Source organism: Stegodyphus dumicola, chromosome 4 (genome assembly GCF_044657685.1).
Source record: "Stegodyphus dumicola isolate Sdum_Otavi_A_Nest chromosome 4, ASM4465768v1".
Lineage (NCBI taxonomy): Eukaryota > Metazoa > Arthropoda > Arachnida > Araneae > Eresidae > Stegodyphus > Stegodyphus dumicola.
In genome coordinates this window covers 130,867,508-130,887,427 of record NC_140771.1, presented here as the reverse complement: position 1 = coordinate 130,887,427, position 19,920 = coordinate 130,867,508, and the positions used below count along the sequence as shown (strand labels likewise).

Here is a 19,920-nt window from a genome sequence, read left to right as displayed (position 1 = left end):
TTTGACAATTTTTTTTTCAGACCAAACTAAGTAATATCTGAAATCTCAATAATTTTTTAACATATCATCAGACCATCTATATCATCTTAACAAAGTCTGCAATGAGATATATATCACCTAGTCTTCAATGTTTTGAGTATTTTATTGATTAAGTTCTTTGCTTGATCATTCTGGCCCCTTTTTTTACTCAGAATTTTGTTTCTCATGTGGGGCTGAAGAACTGAAGTCATAAGCTGCCTTAACACTGAAATAATTTCTTTAAAAGCGTTCCTGGATTATCTTTTTTAATACATTTAATCCTATTGATACATTACTTAGCACTCCCTTAAAAAAATATTTTCTCTTTTCTGAGATTTGATTATTTCTGAAAGAACTCAATTCTAGGAGAGCTTTTTCATGTGCAACATTTTATTTCCTGACATAAAAAGTTGCATTTACTTCCACCAATTAAAATTAATTGGTTCAAAATCATATAAATTAGGAATTTGAGTTACCTTAGTAAACATGCATATCACGTTAGAGATAATTACAGGAATTTAGCTTTATAAATCATTTTACCTCAATAATCCATTTTGATGGCTAACAATCCAGTTTCATGCAAAACTTTCAAGAAAACTAGTAGGTTTCACGGGGTGCGGATTTATCCAAATCTTTCTGTTCACCTCAGCCCCCTAGGTATTCATAAGTTTACAGCGCATTTTCACATTTTTTTAAATTAATATATTCAGATATCACCATTAAAATATGCTATATAATGCAAATTTGGACAAGAAAAATACAAAAAAAAAAAATTAAACCACCAATTTAAAAAAAAAAAAAAAGAAGAAGAAGAAGAAGCTATTTAATAAACAGTAAAGATGAAACTCAGATGTGAGTCATGTCTCAGTTCAGCACCAGCACGTGTAACAACCAACCATGACAAAAAATACGAAATTCCATCATTTATGATTTTTAAAACAATGAACTTTTTACCATTTTTCTTTAGGCAAAAGCCAGCCTTTTATCAAAATAAAAACCTAACCAAAAACCAACCTTTTATTCAAATAAAAACCTATCTTCACCACAGTTACATTCTAGTTTAAATTTATGCCACTTCATTTTACACTGGAAATCTCAGAAACTTAAGCCCAAGAGGTGAAATCAAGCCATATTTACACATAAATTTTTATACACAAAATGTTTTATCAAATAGAAGTCCTCCAATCGAATAATTAGAATTTTCAGCAATTTAAAAAAATGAACTCTTCTCAAAGATCTCAATAAACTAGATGACCCATTTCTAAGGATAGGAACTAAAACACTTTGCTGACTAACTATTTAGTTTTGTGCAATATAGCTAGCAATCAATATCAGTGGCAGCTCCTCTATTTGTGCACATGAGCACTTGCACCCCCCAAAGATAAACAAAGAAATAAATTTAAAAAAATAATATTAATACACTTTCTGATTTTTGTCAATATCCAAGGCGAGTTTCCCCTCCTTTAAATATACTTATGTAGCTAATGCATTATATCGTAGGTTACTACAGCTTAGAGCACTTGGTTTTTTCTCAATCGTATGTGCAACCAAAGAAATGCATTGAAAACCCTTTTATGGGGACAGAAGTGAACAGATCAGTGGTAGGGAAAAGGCACTGCTGATAGCATTTCATTTGCACATCCTCAGTGTGTGGGAACTTACAATGTTTCAAGTTATCTCACCTGAATTCTTTCTTCATTTGCTATATTCAGTGAGTAAATTCGTTTTTCCATTTTTTATTATCTTTTTATTGTTATAAGAAGATCAAATTTCAGAAATATGATTGCTGCCATTAGTCTTCTACAATCTATTACAAAAAACAACTTACAGAGTATGTTTTCCGGGACCTACAAACTGTTGCTAATTATTGATACTACACCAATGACCACTGCTGTAGCTGAGAGATGCTTCTCAGCTCTAAAAAGAGTTAAGAAATTTTTGAGAAGCACTAACAAGGACAGGCTAACAGCTAGCTATGCTCTCAATTAATAAAAGCATGATAAATGACATACTTAAATCTGAAGAAAATATTGATTTGTTTTGCCTCAAAAAAAAAGGGGGGGCAGACGAGTGGATTTAATTTACAAAAACTGTACTTGATTATTTGTAATTAACATTCAAAGATATAATGTAAGCAATATTACAATTTAACTACATTCCAGTGTAAGAAATGAAATACTGTTGTTCCTCCCCCCCCCAGTGAGAACTTGTTTTCTTTTCTTTGAATTGTTTTTCTTTTGTGAAAACGCTAATGTATTTTAACTTGTAAGTTACAGTGTATCTGCACATTTAATTTTTGAAGTTTCTTTTGTGAATCTTCGCTTAAATAACCCACGAGCCACCACTGATCAGAAATAACAAATTGACATATATGAAGGTGGTCTCTGAAAAGTTTGCGACCTCGATATGTAGATAGCAGCTCAAATCAACTGAAGTGGGGGAACTTGTCTGGACAACACTCGATAACTCCCATTCAAAATTTCAGCTATTTTGAATGCAAATTTTTTGTTTGACAATTACTTTTGTGAGTTAATGTGACCATTTTCACAAAAATGGAAAAAAAAAAATCAAGTATTGTGGTGTTAGTAGATAATTGTTTTTGAAAAGTAATATGCCTACTCAGATTAAAGAGGAGTTGGACACAGTCTATGGGTACTCTGCACCATCATTTGCTACTGTGAAATTTTGGGCAGCTGAGTTTAAACATGGCCGTACCAGCATGGGGGAAGATGAATGTACAGGCCAGGCCAAAACTGCAACCACTGAAGAAAACAAAGCTAAAATCCATCAAATGTTGCTTGACGACCATTGAATCAAGGTTAGAGAGATAGCAGAAGCTATGAGCATGTCCAAAGAATGTTTTTGCCACATATTGAACCAAGACTTAGATATGTACAAGCTGGCTGCATGTTGGGTGCCGTGTTTGCTCACTTTCGACCAAAAACATGCCCGAATAAACATTTGCACCATTCTGCTGGCACAATAAATCGGAATTTTTTTTCAACTATTAATCACTGTAGATGAAATCTGGATTCATCATTACAGCCCAAAAACAAAAACACAGTCAAAATAGTGGACTGCAAAGGGAGAATCAGAAATTGTGGAAAAACAGTTACATTTGCAAAAGAAAAAACAATTATTTTACCAACACAATGCTTGATCTCACACCTCAGAGGCTGCAGTGGGGAAAATCTATGAATTACAGTTTGAACTGCTTGACCATCCATCCTATTCACCAGACCTGCCACCAAGTGACTTTTTATTGTTCCCTAAACTAAAAGAAGCATTTGGAGTGCAAAGATTTTCGTCAAATGAGGATGCCATGAACTCTGTTAATAACTATTGCAGAGAATACTACATATTATTTAAATCGGTTAAAAGGATGGGAGTATTGCTGAAAAAAAATGTATAAACTTACAACAAGACTATGTCTGAAAATAAAGGTAATCTTGGAGAAAAAAGAACTGTTTTTTTTTTTTTTTTATTATTATTATTATGTCAAACTTTTCTGACAGCCCTCATATAGATGCATAAATAGTAATAAAGCTTACAAATGACAAATGCACATATTTCTATGTGCAAGATGAAAACTCAAAATATTAAAAATAAATTATATATAAGTTTTAAAAATACCTTAAAAAGTCAACAAGGTTAATGAAAATATAATAATCAGTTATATTGTTTGGATGAAGCCCTTGCAGCTGATCACTTGAAACATCATTTTCTTCATTGAGCATATGCTGTCCATTCTAAAAGAAACATGTTAAAGACTTAAAATAAGTAAAATAATTGTATGAATAAAATATTCAAAACATACAAGCATTAAAACTTTACAAAATGTTTTATAAATGATTTACCTCAAAAAGTTTCATAAAATGAAATTTTTGCACGTTCACACTTGAACACAGAACATATGACTTAACTTACATGCAGAAACCAATAATTTGAATGTTTGGGCAGTATTAGAACATAAAGCTTTTAGTATTACATTTGGAAAATTAAAGCATAATTTAAAGAACCTATTAACATATGAATAAAAAATACAAATATCTTGCTCTGTTCTAAAATTTACTTGCATACTTATTTTACTCATTTAACTACATGTGCCATAGAGCACCAAACTGCAAACAGTTTGGAAAAGCTGAACAGGAAACAAGAAAAAGCTGTAACTAACAATAAAATATACGATGACAGCCAATGTGATACCAATTTTTTAATTTATAAACTTAAAATTGAAAGTTAAAAATTGAAATCTCAGTGAACAATTAATTAGAGATTAATAAATTAACTAGTAATTATATAAAGTGGCATATAAATATATAAAATAAAAATTTATATTTGTATGTAATATAAAATTAATAGTATTTGCTGCTGTATACAGGGTGTATACATATATTTTTAAACTGACACTACTCAGATTCATCTGTAGATTGATCTATTCAGCTGATATGCCACCAAATTTGGAAAGGGGATTAATGACAACATGGCAAAAAAGACTCTGAGAAAAAAATTAGTTCTGAAAGTTGTTGATAGGCTAGACATGCCTACACTGCTGAGAACTACACAAATCAATAACAAAGAAAAAATTTCAGTGCAATACAGATTTAATGCAGCAGATACACTGCCTCAAACAGTTAGAGATCATATTTCAGTTATCAGAATTCATTTCAGATCATATCATATTTCAGTTACAGAGTCATCTGTAGCTCGATCTATCAGCTGGAATGCAACCAAACTTTGTAGAGGGACCAATGACGACATGGGAAAAAAGATACATGAAAAAAATTAGTTCCAAAAGCTGTTGATAGGAGAAAAACATATGTTGCTGCTCTAGTCTACACTTCTGAGAAGTACCCAAATTAAAAACAAAGAAGAAATTTCAGTGCAACACCACTTTAATGTAGCAAATGAACCGCCTCAAGGAGTTACAGAGATCATATTTCCATAACATTTAATTCATTAAAAGCACTTCCTTGACGAGGGCATAAACCTCTTCGAATGTGACCACTTTCTTGTAGATCACACACTTGTATTCTGTACACAACTTTCTCGATGACCGAATGTCATCTGTCACCACACGTCCCCCCCCCCCCCGAATGTTGACTGGGAACAATCACAGTGTTCTAGCTAGGTCAATATCTAAACAGATTTGACTTCTGGGGGGATAACAGTCTTCATAGTGACTAGAACCATTGTTTATTCGGTGATAGGTTCATGCTTGGCAGGGACCATATTGTACTGTCTTGTCTGCCCCTTGGTTATGTGGTTTGATATCAAAGGTTGTCCTTGGGGTTTGGCTACCTTTGGTCAACACTGGGGGATGAGCGATGTCAAACTTCGTACTTTGTGCTTTTTTGGTGGAAGCGTAGCCATGCACCGCTGACTTGCGATTCAAAACCCAGATTTCATCAAACAGAAATTATCTCCTAAGGTTGACCGGGGAGAGGGGTTATGCCTCCTTGGACCGCCTTCAGAGGTTGGGGCGATTAACAGTGTAAGGCTGTCTGAGCAGGTCTGACTGCCCCTTCCTCTTAGTGTACTGTCATCACACATGGGGTTAAATTCAGAGAAGCGAAGTGGCCATGCAAGTGAAGAAAAGCAACTTACGATTCTTTCTTCTCTAAAGTGATAGCTCAGAAGTCACTGTACTGATAGATCAATGTGTGATGATGTTCTATCTGAATTAAAGTTACCTGATACAGCAAGTGCCTCTGCTGAAATTGTGGAATCACAAAATTAGTTAGCATATGATACCTTTACATTTTAACAAAAAAAAAAAAAAATGTGGCCCTGTTAATGGTTTTTAAAAAAAATGGTCCGCTGATGAAATTTGCAGTGAAGCCATACCAAACAGTGACTTTTGGTGAATAAAATGGAATTTCCTAAACTGCATGGAGTTGTTCAGATGCTCAAATTCAAAAACTGTGAATAATTAACAGTCCCATTCAGGTGAAAATGAGCCTCATCTTCCCATAAAATTCTTCATGCCCAAGAATCCTCAACATCTAATCTGGCAAGAACTGTCAAATCACATGCCACCCATTCATCAAAACGGTGAGTTTCAATTCCTGCACATGGCTTATCTTGGGCATACATAAGTAAAGAACTTTCTGCGAGATTTGCCATACCACTGAAAGATTCAAAGCCAACTTTCATGCTATTCTCCAGGCACTACTACCATCAGCAATGGTCCCATAGGTGCCATCAGTGAGGTCATCAGTAACTGTATGTTCTGACACCGGTTTCTGCCTTTTACCAAATCGAACTGCTAAGGATCCTGTTTCTTCAAACTTCTGAATCATGTCTTTCAATTCTTTACTTCACAAAGGGCTTTTACATAAGCTGTTATGAGTTCTGAACTCATGAAGAGCAGTGTTTGCATTCGATTGATAAAGATAAAACAGCTTCACAAGTAACACATGCTGAGTAAAGTGAGATGCATGTTGAAGCCAACTAACATTCAGGATATCCTTTGGTGTTTTTCTGCTGTTGTTTATATAACTGAGCATTTACATTTTCAAATTTCATGGAAGTTTTATTCAAATTATAAGTTGTGTAGAACAGAGCAGCACTACATTTACCCCTGCTGGGAACTTTCAGAACTCTTTTTTTAATTATTTTCCCCATGTTGTCATTAGTCTCCCAACCAAACTTGTAGGAATTTTAGCAGATAGATAAAGCTACAGATGGCTTTAAGTAGTACCAGTTTAAAAGAAGTACATTAAACTTTAGTTTTATTGTTACTGCTGATATAACAGCCTATTACTGTTATTGTTGATACATAGTATTTTTACATATACCTTTTTGGATTCGCTTTGCAAATTTAAATCTAATTGATTAATTAGTTTTAAACTACTCTTGATTATTTCATCATAGACACTTTCCATTAAATACTGGCGATCTTCCAGAGGAATTCCAAGAACATTTAGCTCCTGCATTAAAAAAAAATAAATAAATAAATAAAGACACATTTTTTACTAAAAATTAGATAGTAAATGATGATGTAAAAGAAGTAAAAGCATAATAAATATAAAAAATCAAGTTTAATATAATATAATATAATTAATGTTTCTTCATGTAATTAAATTTATTGTAGATATAAGAGATATAAAGTTGCATGATAGATAAATTGAAATCCAATTTTACACTATACAAATAACTAATACATTTTTATTTCAAATATTGAAGAAACTGCATTCACTTTTACACTTAATTAATTACAGAATTAAATACATATAGCTTTTGCAGCTGTAATCACATATAGAGACAATGAAAGAGGAATTTTAAAGCAAACTTTCAGCATTTGTTAAACTACAATTAAAATATTTAATATAAAGCAATAAACCTATACAGGCAATCCACACATACATATACGCATTTACAATGAAATTAAAAAACTGGTTTTCAGTATGATATATTCTAAAGCATGGGTCCACACAGAGCCCTACATTACAATCTTTGCACTCAAAGTAAGATGTTTTTCCCAAAGCTTGCTTCCTCTGCATAGTATGAAAGCAGTTTATCTTATTCTCGTTTTATCTTTCTTCCCATTAAGAATTAGAGTTGGAAAATTCCTTTCTGAAAGGAGAAATGACATTGGTGCAGCTAATGCCTGAAATTCACCTTCTCTTCTTGACATGATCCTCTGTAATTTGTTAGATTACTTTTAGTCAAAACAAATAACAGTCCTTTTTTAACATTTTTTACATCGTATAAAACATGAGCATTATAGATTGTAAATAAGCAGCCCAAAAAATAATTTCTTATACCATTTGAAAGATTTTCTATAAAAATGGATAGTGAGTAAAGATTGCATCTCTAATATCTACTCCTCCCATATTTTTATTGTACTGCAATATACAGTTTGGTTTCTCAATGTTTTCTCCCATTTTTGTAATTTTGTTTACTGCTAAAGCCACTGACATTGTTGCTACTCAGATCTTCTTAATATAAAGCTGTATAGTCAGCTTCTGGTAAATATCGCTTTCATTTTGACATCTTAAATAAAAAAAAAAAATACAAAAATTTACCTTCACACACACACACCAAAAAAAAAAAAAAAAAAAAACACCCTAAGCTACATACAAAAAGAAACTAGCTAAAAACTGCACTAACGCAAGATACTCCTCCTTCAAAAAGCCATTTCAAAGAAAAAAACAAAAACACATAATCATAAAGACCCAGCATGCTTGTTTAACCAGTCCTGAATCCCGCTATTTACTCTTCAGAATCAAACGAAATAGTCCAAGGTCAAAATTTAGGCACCATATTCCCATTTATCTTGGTACCATTTGTAAGAATTAAAATTATTTACATTTCATTCTATGTGAGTGTCACATATACACTGCAGCCATCTAGCTAGGCACTAACCCTCCAAGACACAGATGTCACACTCGCAACATATAAAGCGAAAACTACCGTGGTATATATGACACCCCTGTCTGGAAAGAGTTAAGTTGCACTTGGTGCACACAAAGCAGATATTTTTTAAAGTAAATACAAAAATCTATTTCAGAATTTAGAAGTTATTGTCGATTATCCAGGGGCAGCAGGATCTCTAACAACTGCCGCCAGTTTGTAATAAAAATGCCTGGCATTCAAACACATCAAATTTACAGAAAAATTTATTTTTTACTTAGCAAAACAAATAAAAAATATTAAATGCTAAAATACAATGAAAGTAATGAGGATTCTCTTAATTATTTAAAAGTTACTTTTAATTCTAAGAAACTTCAAGATATAAATTAAATAAGATAGCTATAGCAATTAGATGAAGAGAGAAACTTTGAAGCAAATGATGCTTTTTTGCTTTTCATTAGTGAAACAGGTTGGCAACATGAACTTCTCAATTCATCAAGATAAAACATATCATATGTAATAAACTAAAACAGTAAATTCTGATACCTATATGAAACAAAGTTTTTACAAATCCAAAAATTCATAGTTCTACCTATACATTAATAATAATATAAAACAAAAATACATAAAAATGCATGACAATTAACAGATGCTTTTTTATGGTTTCCAAAAATAATATATGTAATTAAAAGCAAAGATAATAAATTTAGAAACATTAAATCAGATTTGTATTTACATATTCATCTGAAACATAAGAAAATTAAGAAATCCTTGGGTTTTTAAGAGAAAATTATAGCAGAATATCATTAGAAGAATACAAGTAAATAGCACTAATTACTTAAGAACCTTAATAAGCTTATGGTGAATCAGATAGTGTTAAGGTCATGAAATGTCAACAACTCAGAATAGTTACATAATAAAAATTCAAGTTTGTAAGACCTGAATACTTAAAACAAGAGAACAAGCAAAATAATACTGATATATTAACGCATTTTCAGCCAAATCAGTGAATACCCAGAAAAAAACAGAAACAAACTTCCTGCCTTGAGGAAAAATTAATGTTCTAAAAATCAAAAATTGAAGGACCATAGCCAGGCATTCAGTCTGAATTAAATTTTTAAAGGAGACCAATCAAGAAAAGAAGCAATTACATTTCTAATGTTTAACTCCCCCGCCCCCAAAAAAATAAAGTATAATAATAATTACAAGCAAGGATAATTTCCATTGTTAGTTGCTTGACTCTCAAAGAATTAAGTATCAGATTTTGTAACAAATACACAATACGTGAAGTACACAAATACACGATATGATAGTACAAGATACGTGAAACTATGTTATTTACAGTTTAACTGAAAATTATGTATTATAATAGTCAAATAGGCTAATGATAATTCAGATGAAGAAAACTGTTTCTTCTCTCAAAACATAATATAGATAATCTAGTTCTATAAAGGAAAGATTGCGGCTGTGTACTTAAAAATAGCTGCTTTTGTCAGAGAAAAAATAAAATTCACTTCAAGACAAATTCTTACAAAGAAACATGGTACAGTTATCTGCTACTATGCTGTTAAATTATACTATATAAAAAGTTTGTCTAACCCAAATTCCCAGTGACGTCATACAAGTAAAATATTTTTTTAGCAAAGTGCATCATGCCTTATTAGATGGCAACCCAAATCATATGCATAGCTCTATGAAAAGAATGGCTATTTTATTAAATACAGAATAAATACAAAAACAAAAATATAAAATACATTTTACCAGATTAATTTGATTACACATGAGGTCAGATTAAACAACAGCTGATTTTATTTAACATTGCCAAAAAGCATCTGTGATTTTTCATGTGATTGACATTACATGAGGTAGGACTCTAAATGGTGGTAGTTCATTATTCTTGCTTATTTGCAAAACTTCTTATGATGTGATATAAACAAGACATTAAGTGCTTTAAATACAATGACTAATGCCATTAGACAGAGAAAGAAGTGTCAAAATAAATGATAATCTTCTGCATGTAGCTACATTACGTTTTAATTTTCAGCCATAATGGCTTAGGCATCAGAAAACTGTTTTCAAATACCCCAAAGCAAAATGTTGAAGATATTCTAAATTTTATACTTCCTGGTAAAATATTCATATTTCAATGAATAATAATCTATGCTTTCATTTGCAGTTCTGTCCACTTTCAAGTTCCATCAATCAGTTTTAATTACACTTTAGTTTACTGAAAATAAATATTGCTTTATTTGAACATAAGATAAATACATAAGATAGACTTAAAACACAGAAATTGGTTTGAAAAATTATAAATAATGTTACCTGAACATTTATTTCTTTAAAAAAAAAATTTACCATTTTGCATAAAGAACATGTTTTCGTAAGCTAAGTTTTTACTTTCTATTATTTACATGAATGATAATATATCCTAAAATAGACTGATGTAACTAAGTTTTCTCATATGATAGGGTTTGCTAAACATAATTTCATAAAAATAATTTTTTGTATTTTTACCTTGAGTCTAACTACTTCTAGTATATTTTTCCATAAAGAAACATAATCCTTATAAGTAATTATTTTTACTGAAGTTTCTTGCTCTGATTCATACTGATTTGTTTTCTCCTTGACAGGTTTGTTGTCTTTGTAAGCTTCAGCTTCAACGGTGATAGGATGTGAACATGTTTTCACAATTCCTTGATAAACTAAGAAACAAAGAAGACATTGCTGAAAAAAATTGATTTAAACTTTTGACATGTTCTATTTTTCATTAATAGAATTTATTTTCTCTTATTACTGAATACTTTGCATAGTCAATCAACTACTTTATTGCCTTTAATTATTAACTTTATAAATTTTACTTTAAAAATTTGCCCTTTAAAGATATAATTAATATATATATATACATTTATACTTTTCATTAAAAAATAAAAATAAATGACAATAAAGATGATACTTATTTCACTAAATTTCCAATGCATCTTCATATATTTCAATTGAAAAAAATTTTGAAAGGTATAGAAATAAACATGCAAAAGTTTAAAGCTGTTCAAATATTGAAATTAAGTAAATACTAGTTGCTACATTTTCAAATATAATAAAATTAAATGGTTCTTAATGGTTATCCTGGCTCACATTTTCCTGGCAACTTTTTTTGGTGACAAAAACATGTCCTGTAACATTTTATTTTAGTAGTTTTATTTATTTTTTATCTCTAGTTTTTTTTTTTTTTTTTTTTTTTTTTTTTTAATGAAAGAGACATCCACAACAAAAATTGAGAAGTTTCTTTCCTAATATTTCAGTATACCTAATTTGTTGGCTACTTTTTCTTCATTTTAGTAGCTAAGCACTTAATGATGACAAGGATGCACAGCTTACAGAATTTTCCATAGATAGAGCCAGATGGCTAGAAGTAAAAAGATGAGAACTCCTTAAATGTTAGTGGTTACTTTTTGTTAATAAAATGAAAAGTTCTAGGCAACAAAAAATTATCACCAAGAAAATACTAGCTAGGATAACTGCTAAATACCAACTAATTTTCATAATAAATAATATTTACTGAAAAAATTTATCCAGATAGTCAATGCCCATTTCCCTAGATCTTTAAAAAATAGTTCATTTAGTATAAAATAATCTTATCAATACTAAATATACAGAGTGTTCATAATTTATTCACCAGATTAAGATGTGTTTTAAATAATACAAAATAAGAAATTAGGGAAAAGACCGAATAATATTTAGCACTTCAAAAAATTTTATATTAGTACAAGGATGACAAGGATGCACAGCTTACAGAATTTTCAACTTGAGTACCAGTTGCTTGGAGAATATAAAACCTGTTCTCGATTTCCTTCCAGAGGTTATTAAGCATTTGCAAAGTCAAATTCATTTTTTTAATTCTTCGATGCTTCAAATTTCTACAGCATAAACTCAGTTCTTTAGGTATCCTCAGAAAAAGAAGTTGAGTGTTTGACATCTGGAGAATGGGGTGGCCATGAAATTGGTCCACCTCTACCAATCCAATGATGTGAGAATGGTTCACCAAGGAACACATCCATGCATAGCCCAACGACAGGAGGCCCCATCCTGTTCGAAAAAAATATTTGGCTGCATTTCTTCCTGTCGCTGGACTCAAATCAATTTCCGTATATCAAAGTAATCATCTGAATTGATAAAAGAAAAAGGACCAATCACTTTGTTACCTGTTAATGTGCATCAAATGTTAACTTAAGGGTTACCTTGCTCAATTTTCCTTACAAATGCAGGTTTTTCTGATACAAAAATCCTGCAGTTATGTAGATTAATCTCTCGCCACATCAAATATTGCTTCATCACTGAACACCATTTTCTGAAAAAATTGACCATCATTACTGATTTGGTCAAGAATATCTATAGAAAATTCCTTGTGAATGACTCTCATTAGTTTTGATCTGATAACAAATCTGCAGTTTATACGCAGTCAGTTTCAACTGTTCATGTACAGTTTCATGAAGAGTCAACTTGGGAATTCCTGTTTGCAGGCTGGTACAGCGAATGGATTTAATGGGACTGCACACAATTACATCTCAAACAGTGCTACTTTTTCAGTGCGTGATGCCATTTTGTCTATAAACAAACAAGTTTCCTGTTCCATTCCCCCAAAAATTAAAATGAAAGAAATTCCTTGAACTAAAGATTATATCAATATAGATTATTTTCTGTTAATTCATAAAATAATGTTTCAATTTATAAGTATAACTTTTTTTTACATTTTTCAATCAATTGTTTTATGTTTTTATCTGGTGATTAAATTTTGTACATCCTGTATTTTAAGAAAATGTCTGGTTGTTAATTTTAAAATAATACACTGGTTATCATTAATTAAGGAAAAATCACGAAAATGACATTTACTCAAAAGTTAAATGTAGAATTTAATGAAACTGATCCACAACACACAATATATATCACAGTATTAAATATAATGAAAAGAAATTACCAAACAATTTTGATGTTATAGAAATGAGCAAATATGAACAAATGAAACATGTTGGTTTGATATTGAAAAATTGCCTTCAATGTGGAGTATAATCTCCCCTAAAAGCAATACAGCATATACAGGGATGTGCGATGATATCAATGATGCAATCTATCAATTCCATAGGAAGTGAGAGCCATTGCTCTTGCAAAACATTCGAAAGCATGGCAAGGGTCTGAAGAAAAAAACCGACAGCAGCTATACATCTTCTAAAAGCTTCCTAAACATAGTCGATAGGATTCAGGGCCGGTGATTCAACTGGCCACTCCATACACTGAATTGTTTGCTGCTGAAGATAATTATCCATGACGAGAGTCTTGTGCGATCTAGTGTTGTCATTCTGTAGCAGGAAATCATCACCCATTGCCCTGGCATATGGTGCAATAAGCATCAAGGATGTCACCTCTATAGGCCTGAGCACAGTTCCACATAGAAAGACATGGAGGTCTGTGCATCCACCCAAAGAGATACCACCCCAAACATAGACACTCCCTCCTCTGTATGCATCTCTTTCACAGATGTTTGATTTATGATAATGGGTTCCAGGTTCTCTCCAAAATAATGCTTACTTTAGAAGCAAAACCAAAATAATGTAAAAAGAACAGCCCTGTATTGATCAGCTGTCCAGAGGATATGTTGACGTGACCACCTCAAACATTCTCTTCTACAGTGTGCCGTGAGCAACATGCAATGTCTTGTCACCTTGTATACAAACCTCCTTCATGAAGCCTTCTACATATAGCTGACATTGAAACCAACCTTCCAATGGCTGGAGCAAGACAGAACCTGAGTTGAGGCTCTATTCCTTCGTGCCCATAACAACAAATATCAGTCACCGTAACGGTTTATCCTTGGCTTAACCTTTTAGATGCCAAATCTAAGGTTAGGAATTGTTGCCAATGTTTATGAACCACAGGAGAACTCAAATTTAGCCATCTGGCTATTTCTGTCCAATTTTATCCTGCCTCTAGACTCCCAATAGCTCTCTATCGCAGTTCTTCAAGCAAATAATGCCTTAAGTTCACTATTATGAATTGCCTGTCCTAGATTTCTTATCTCAGTATCACAGTGGAATTTGCAGGTTTCCTTTCAAAACATGCAACTTAATGCTCCCCACAGATGATGTATTTCGATTGCAATGCTACTAATTTGCATACTGCAGTTTTATTCAGCAACTCTTATTTGACAAAACATCCAACTTTTATATGGATTGGATTATTTTTGAACGAGGTATTGCTACTTTTGTGATTTTCCTTTAATTTTTGGAAACCAGTCTATAATAAGCTTATTAATCAAGTATCAAAAAATAAATTCCATGGAGAAACAAGTAGTTATTCTCTTATATATTTCATATATATGTTACCATGAAAGACCAAAATTCGAGAATGTCGACTTTCACCGGAGAATGTCAACATTCACCAAATACGTCGGTAAAAGATCGAATATTTCTTTACATTCATGTACATTCGGACCCTCACTGGTGTATGTCAACAATCATAGATATGCTCTGGTGTAGGTCGAAAAGAGAGGAGTATATGTACACACTGCCATTCCAAAAGAAAGTGTTCCACAAATAAATGCAGTTGCAAAAGCAAGGGTCTCTTGTCCAATTCAAAGTGTCATAATAGTTTAAGTTGTTGCAATAAATAAGATTTGAATCACATAATTTGGTCAGTTTATAACTTCTATTATTTTCCTTTCTCATTTTGAATGTACTGTGTGTTTTAAGTTCTTATATTCTTAAGTTCTTATTCTGAGTCTCAAGTGTGTTTTTTCGCAAATGAATTACGGAGAAGGAAATATAATATTCTTATATGTTCAACATTCACCATTAGTACATGGTGAATGTCGACATTCACCGGTGTAAGTCAGAAATAAGAGTATCTGGAAAATATTTCGGACATACGCCAAGCGACTATGTGAATGTTGACATTCACTGGTGAAAGTCGACATTCTCCAGATTTTGGTGTTTCACCGTAACATATATATATACATATATATACACACTGGTGTGCAAAACTAAAGCAACAGGTGTTCTTTTTGGCATAACTCCATGTCAAAACATCTGAGAGACATGAAATTCAGAATTAAGAGACAGCATTCTGTATTTAAACGATGACGAAATCATAATTGCTCTAAAAATTAATACAATGCATACAGTATGGAATCAAAGAAAAACAGGCTTTATTGAACTCATAGTATCGTTACACATGATTGTTTGTACAAGAGGAAGAACACCAAGCAGGTGTTCCTTAGTATGGGATATGCCCTCCCCTTACTGCAATGGTTGCTTTGAACAGTCTCTCCATACTCAGCACCAGATTGTCCAACAGATCTTGAGGTAAGAGTGCCCATTCCTTAATCAGCATCTGTTTCAGTTGCTGGGTGTTCCTCGGAGGAAGTAATCGTGTCACAAGCGTCTTCCCAAAGCATCCCACACATGTTCTATGGGGTTTAAATCAGGGAAGCATGCTGGCCAATCCATTCGAGTGATATCTTTACTTTTCAGAAGCTTCTGAACAGCAAGAGTCCGGTGTGGCCATGCATTGTCATCCATAAAAACAAAGTCTGCTCCAATGGTACCTCGGAAAAGACGCACATGGGGAAGGATCACCTCCTGATGATAGCGATTTCCGGTTGCAGAACTTCTGTTGAAAATGTGGAGCTCTGTCCGCCCGTTCAGCATAATGGCTTCTCCAGACGAAATCTTCAAGACACCATAATGGCCGTTTTCCGTAATATTAATGAGATTAAACCGTGTCCCAACCTCTCTCCAAATCAATTTGTGTTGAGAATCGCTTGTGGCACTAAAACGATTCTCATCCGTAAGGAGGATACAACTCCATTGATGAGATGCCCAGTTTTTTCGCTCCTTGCACAACTGTAAACGGTCATGCCGATGGCGAACTTTCAAAGGAATGCAACTTTCAGGACGGCAGGCGCATAGGCAACCTATTTGAAGGTGTTTGGACACAATAAACCACGACAATTGTCGCCCGTTGCTGTTCACAGTTGTTGAGCTGTGGCGCTTGCTGACTGGTTCCGCGCTCTTTTCGTCTGCAAGACTATATATCGATTATTTACTGCAGTTGTTTTCCTGGAATAGCCCACCAACCTTTCTAATAGCTGTACCTATGGTTTGGAAGACTTTCTAAACACGCAAAATGCCACTTTTGTTGATTCCGAACTCTTCAGCTATACTGGTCACACTTCGCCTCTACTCCAGATTTTCGATCATTCTTCCATGTGTGAAGTCATCCAGATCATTTCTTCCAGCCATATTTCACAACAGAACTCCTTGCACTTACAGCGAATGTCTTTAATTGCATCTCCATCCTTCCTTTTATGGTAATCTCGAGTTGAGCGCGCCGACCATACGCGTTTTGCGTACACTCACGTAGCCTGTGACTTTTTTTCTTGACATTTGCATACGCATGACCTTTCCACTGAATTGCATGTTCATTGTACTGAACGCAAGAAACCCTTTTCTACAATTTTATGGATATCTGATTAAAATTTACATTGCTGCTTAAGTTTTGCACACCAGTGTATATTTAAAATGAAACACTTTCTAGCTTCATTGAAAAAATAGGAATGCTTTATTATAATTACAATAATACAAAATCAAACTCATTTTTTATAACCATTGTTCTAGCCACTATTTCCATAAACATTGATTTTGGATATATAGTTTTTTTTTTTTTTTTTTTTTTTTTTTTTTTTTTTTTTTTTTAAATTTTATTAAATTTTACAAAAAGAAACTTGATACCAAAGACAAGGAGGTTCAAAATGTAATTTTTTAGTATAGTGTCTAATTAGCATAATATTCATTACCCTTCAAGAAGTTAGATAATTAAGTGCAAAATTTCAAAAAAAATTATTGACTTAATATTGCTATTAATTAGTCATACTTCAGTCAGTTAATATATGAAGCTTTTGACTTATAATTTATAAAGGATAATAAATAGTCAATTAAATGGAGTTTTCGCTCTATACAGAACATACAAAAATTTAGATTTTATTCTTAACCATTTCACCCTCCATTCTAGATGAAGTTTAAAAATATTTTCAGAAAATTCTCAACATTATTTTGATATATTTTAACTACAATTACACATCTGTGACCAGAAATTAAAGGAATAAAACCTACTGCTGCCTTTCTCAACCATCCTGTATAAGATCATCATTTTGCAGTATCATTTCATTTGATTATATTATACTTAATGCAAAACAATTTTACAATACATAACTTTTCAGAAGGCAAGTATTATCAGAAAAATTAATAAAGAAGACAGAATTTGCAGTTTCTTTTTGATAAAATTAACATAATTCTTTTGTTTAAGACTAATACTTCTAACATGTAAACAAACACAGAAGTATTTGAATCACTATTTTAAGCTGGCACTAGGCTGAATGAAGCTTATAGTTTTTAAGAAGCAGAATAGTTTTAATTTTTCAATAAATGTTAAAGGCTTCCCAGAAAGATTATTTAAATCCCACATTTATGATATATAAATTCATATATCAATTTTAAAATAAATATAACAGAGATTGACTTGAAATAAAAGATATCTTACTTACAGTAGAATTCACAATTTAATGAGCAGTAAGGAAACAACTTCATTAAAGAACATCACTGCAAAATAATTTCATAAATAAAACATAACAAAATTATATCTTACTTATTTGATTTAAAAACCCAAGAAACAATTCTTTCTTCGTTAATACAGATAAAAATATACGAATGATTGCTTTTGCTACAACAAAGTTATAAGCGGATGGAACTTTTGGATATTTATCAATCTGAAACACAACTAGCTTCTCCAAGGTAAAAATAACATTCTCAGGCATCTGAAAATAAAAATGCAATTTAATTCTGAAATTTTACAATTTGAATTCATTTCAAGGAATAACAATTTCACACAAAATCAGCAAACACCCACAATGTTTAGAAGTAATTTAAATATTTACTGTCATTCATATACCTATGAAAATTGGCAATTTAAAAAATTTTAGAGTACATCGATGACTACTGCTATGTGTAATTCATAAAAAGCAGTCTATTAAATAATTGTTTCATGTTCAAGATATGAAAAACATGCATAACATTTAAATTTGTGGAAGTTTAAAACACACAAGTCTAATAATCCAGCTCATTCAGAACTTTAGCAATGCCAAATTAATGAATTAAAATTGCCCAATGCTGAAAATTTATTTTTTTTCTATCATTGAAGAATGAAAAATTGAGCATAGTAATTCTGTAAATATATTAAATGAGTAAAACTTATTTGTAAATGAACTTGTATGATTCCAGCTCATTCAAGTTACTTGCAGCTAGAACCTAATAGAACTGTGAAGCGACTATTCACTAAGTTCCAGACACAACTCAACAAAAAAAGACCCTTTTATTCACTCAAGAACAGTTCACAGAAGATGCTTCTCATGCTCACAAATACTTTGTCAATACTTTTTACCACAATTCAAAAACAGAACATAAAACTATATCTAAATTGAATAATCAGCAGAAAATAGCAAGCTTTAACTAGCAGCAAAACAACATGGCAGAAAGGCAGAACATGCTCTGTCTAAAGTAAATCAGATCTCAGTTTAAATAGTAGTTTTCTACCCTACTTTGCATAATGCATGAAACAGAAATCTCATTCTGGCAAGAAAGCATAGGTTGGAAAATGAAAGTTTAAATGAAATGCTGTTTCCCAAATAAAATTAACTGTTAGGAAAATAAAACCCACAAACTTATTTATAGTTTAATTACATTTAAACAATTTTTGCTTTGAAGTCATCAATATTTCAAGTAAACTTTTTCCAAATTGTGTTCAAATGTTTCAAGACTCTTTTTCAAAAAATAATTCCACAGACTGTGAATTTTATTATTTTTGAACACAGATATATGTAAGATATAATAAAATATGATGGCTGTGTCAAGAAATGATTGGCGACCTCAAAATTCACTTTCTAAATTTTATGTTTTCCCCCTAAGTTCATCTGTTCTAAAAAATTCGAGATCTTTCCATGTTACATACGCTGCTTGAAAAAGGGAACTAAAACCTAAAATTAACTAATTGCAGCTTAGCTGTTCATATGCATTTACGTAGTACAAATACTGCATTGCAAGCAATTACATCATTCCTTTTCCTAACTTCTGTCATGCAAATAGCTCTGCACTGCTATGCTTTCTTGTTTAAGATGCTTATGTCGTACTTTTAAAACTGAATGGTTCCTCTTACTACAAGTTGATGCTATGACGTATATATATATATATATATTGTTCCTACAAGAGACTGACTAATTGCGTACAAACTGGCCGTACATTGATAAATTTAATAACAATCTAAAGTCCTTAATGAGGTGATGCATTTCATACAATTTTGATATCTGTAAGCCAATGTGTTTAAAAACTATTAACGTTTGAAGTCTGCATATTATAAATTTGTTTAGCAATGTCTCGCCATTTAACGACTTGTTAATGACAATATAAATTCTTTAAATTTGAATTTAATGCACTAAATATATAA

General features: G+C 31.9%; 1 protein-coding gene across 3 annotated transcripts in view; it reads right to left on the bottom strand.

Moving 5' to 3' along the window:
• Positions 1-19,920, bottom strand: part of LOC118204935 (DNA-dependent protein kinase catalytic subunit-like) — a 601,004-nt gene that overhangs the window by 487,222 nt on the left and 93,862 nt on the right. For all 3 annotated transcript variants that reach the window (XM_085815460.1, XM_085815459.1, XM_085815458.1), the window contains exons 14-17: positions 18,070-18,238; positions 10,891-11,078; positions 6,819-6,950; positions 3,652-3,767 (exon numbers count right to left, since the gene is read on the bottom strand). In XM_085815460.1, coding sequence (XP_085671586.1) covers positions 3,652-3,767; positions 6,819-6,950; positions 10,891-11,078; positions 18,070-18,238 — 605 coding nt within the window. The remainder of the gene's footprint in view (positions 1-3,651; positions 3,768-6,818; positions 6,951-10,890; positions 11,079-18,069; positions 18,239-19,920) is intronic.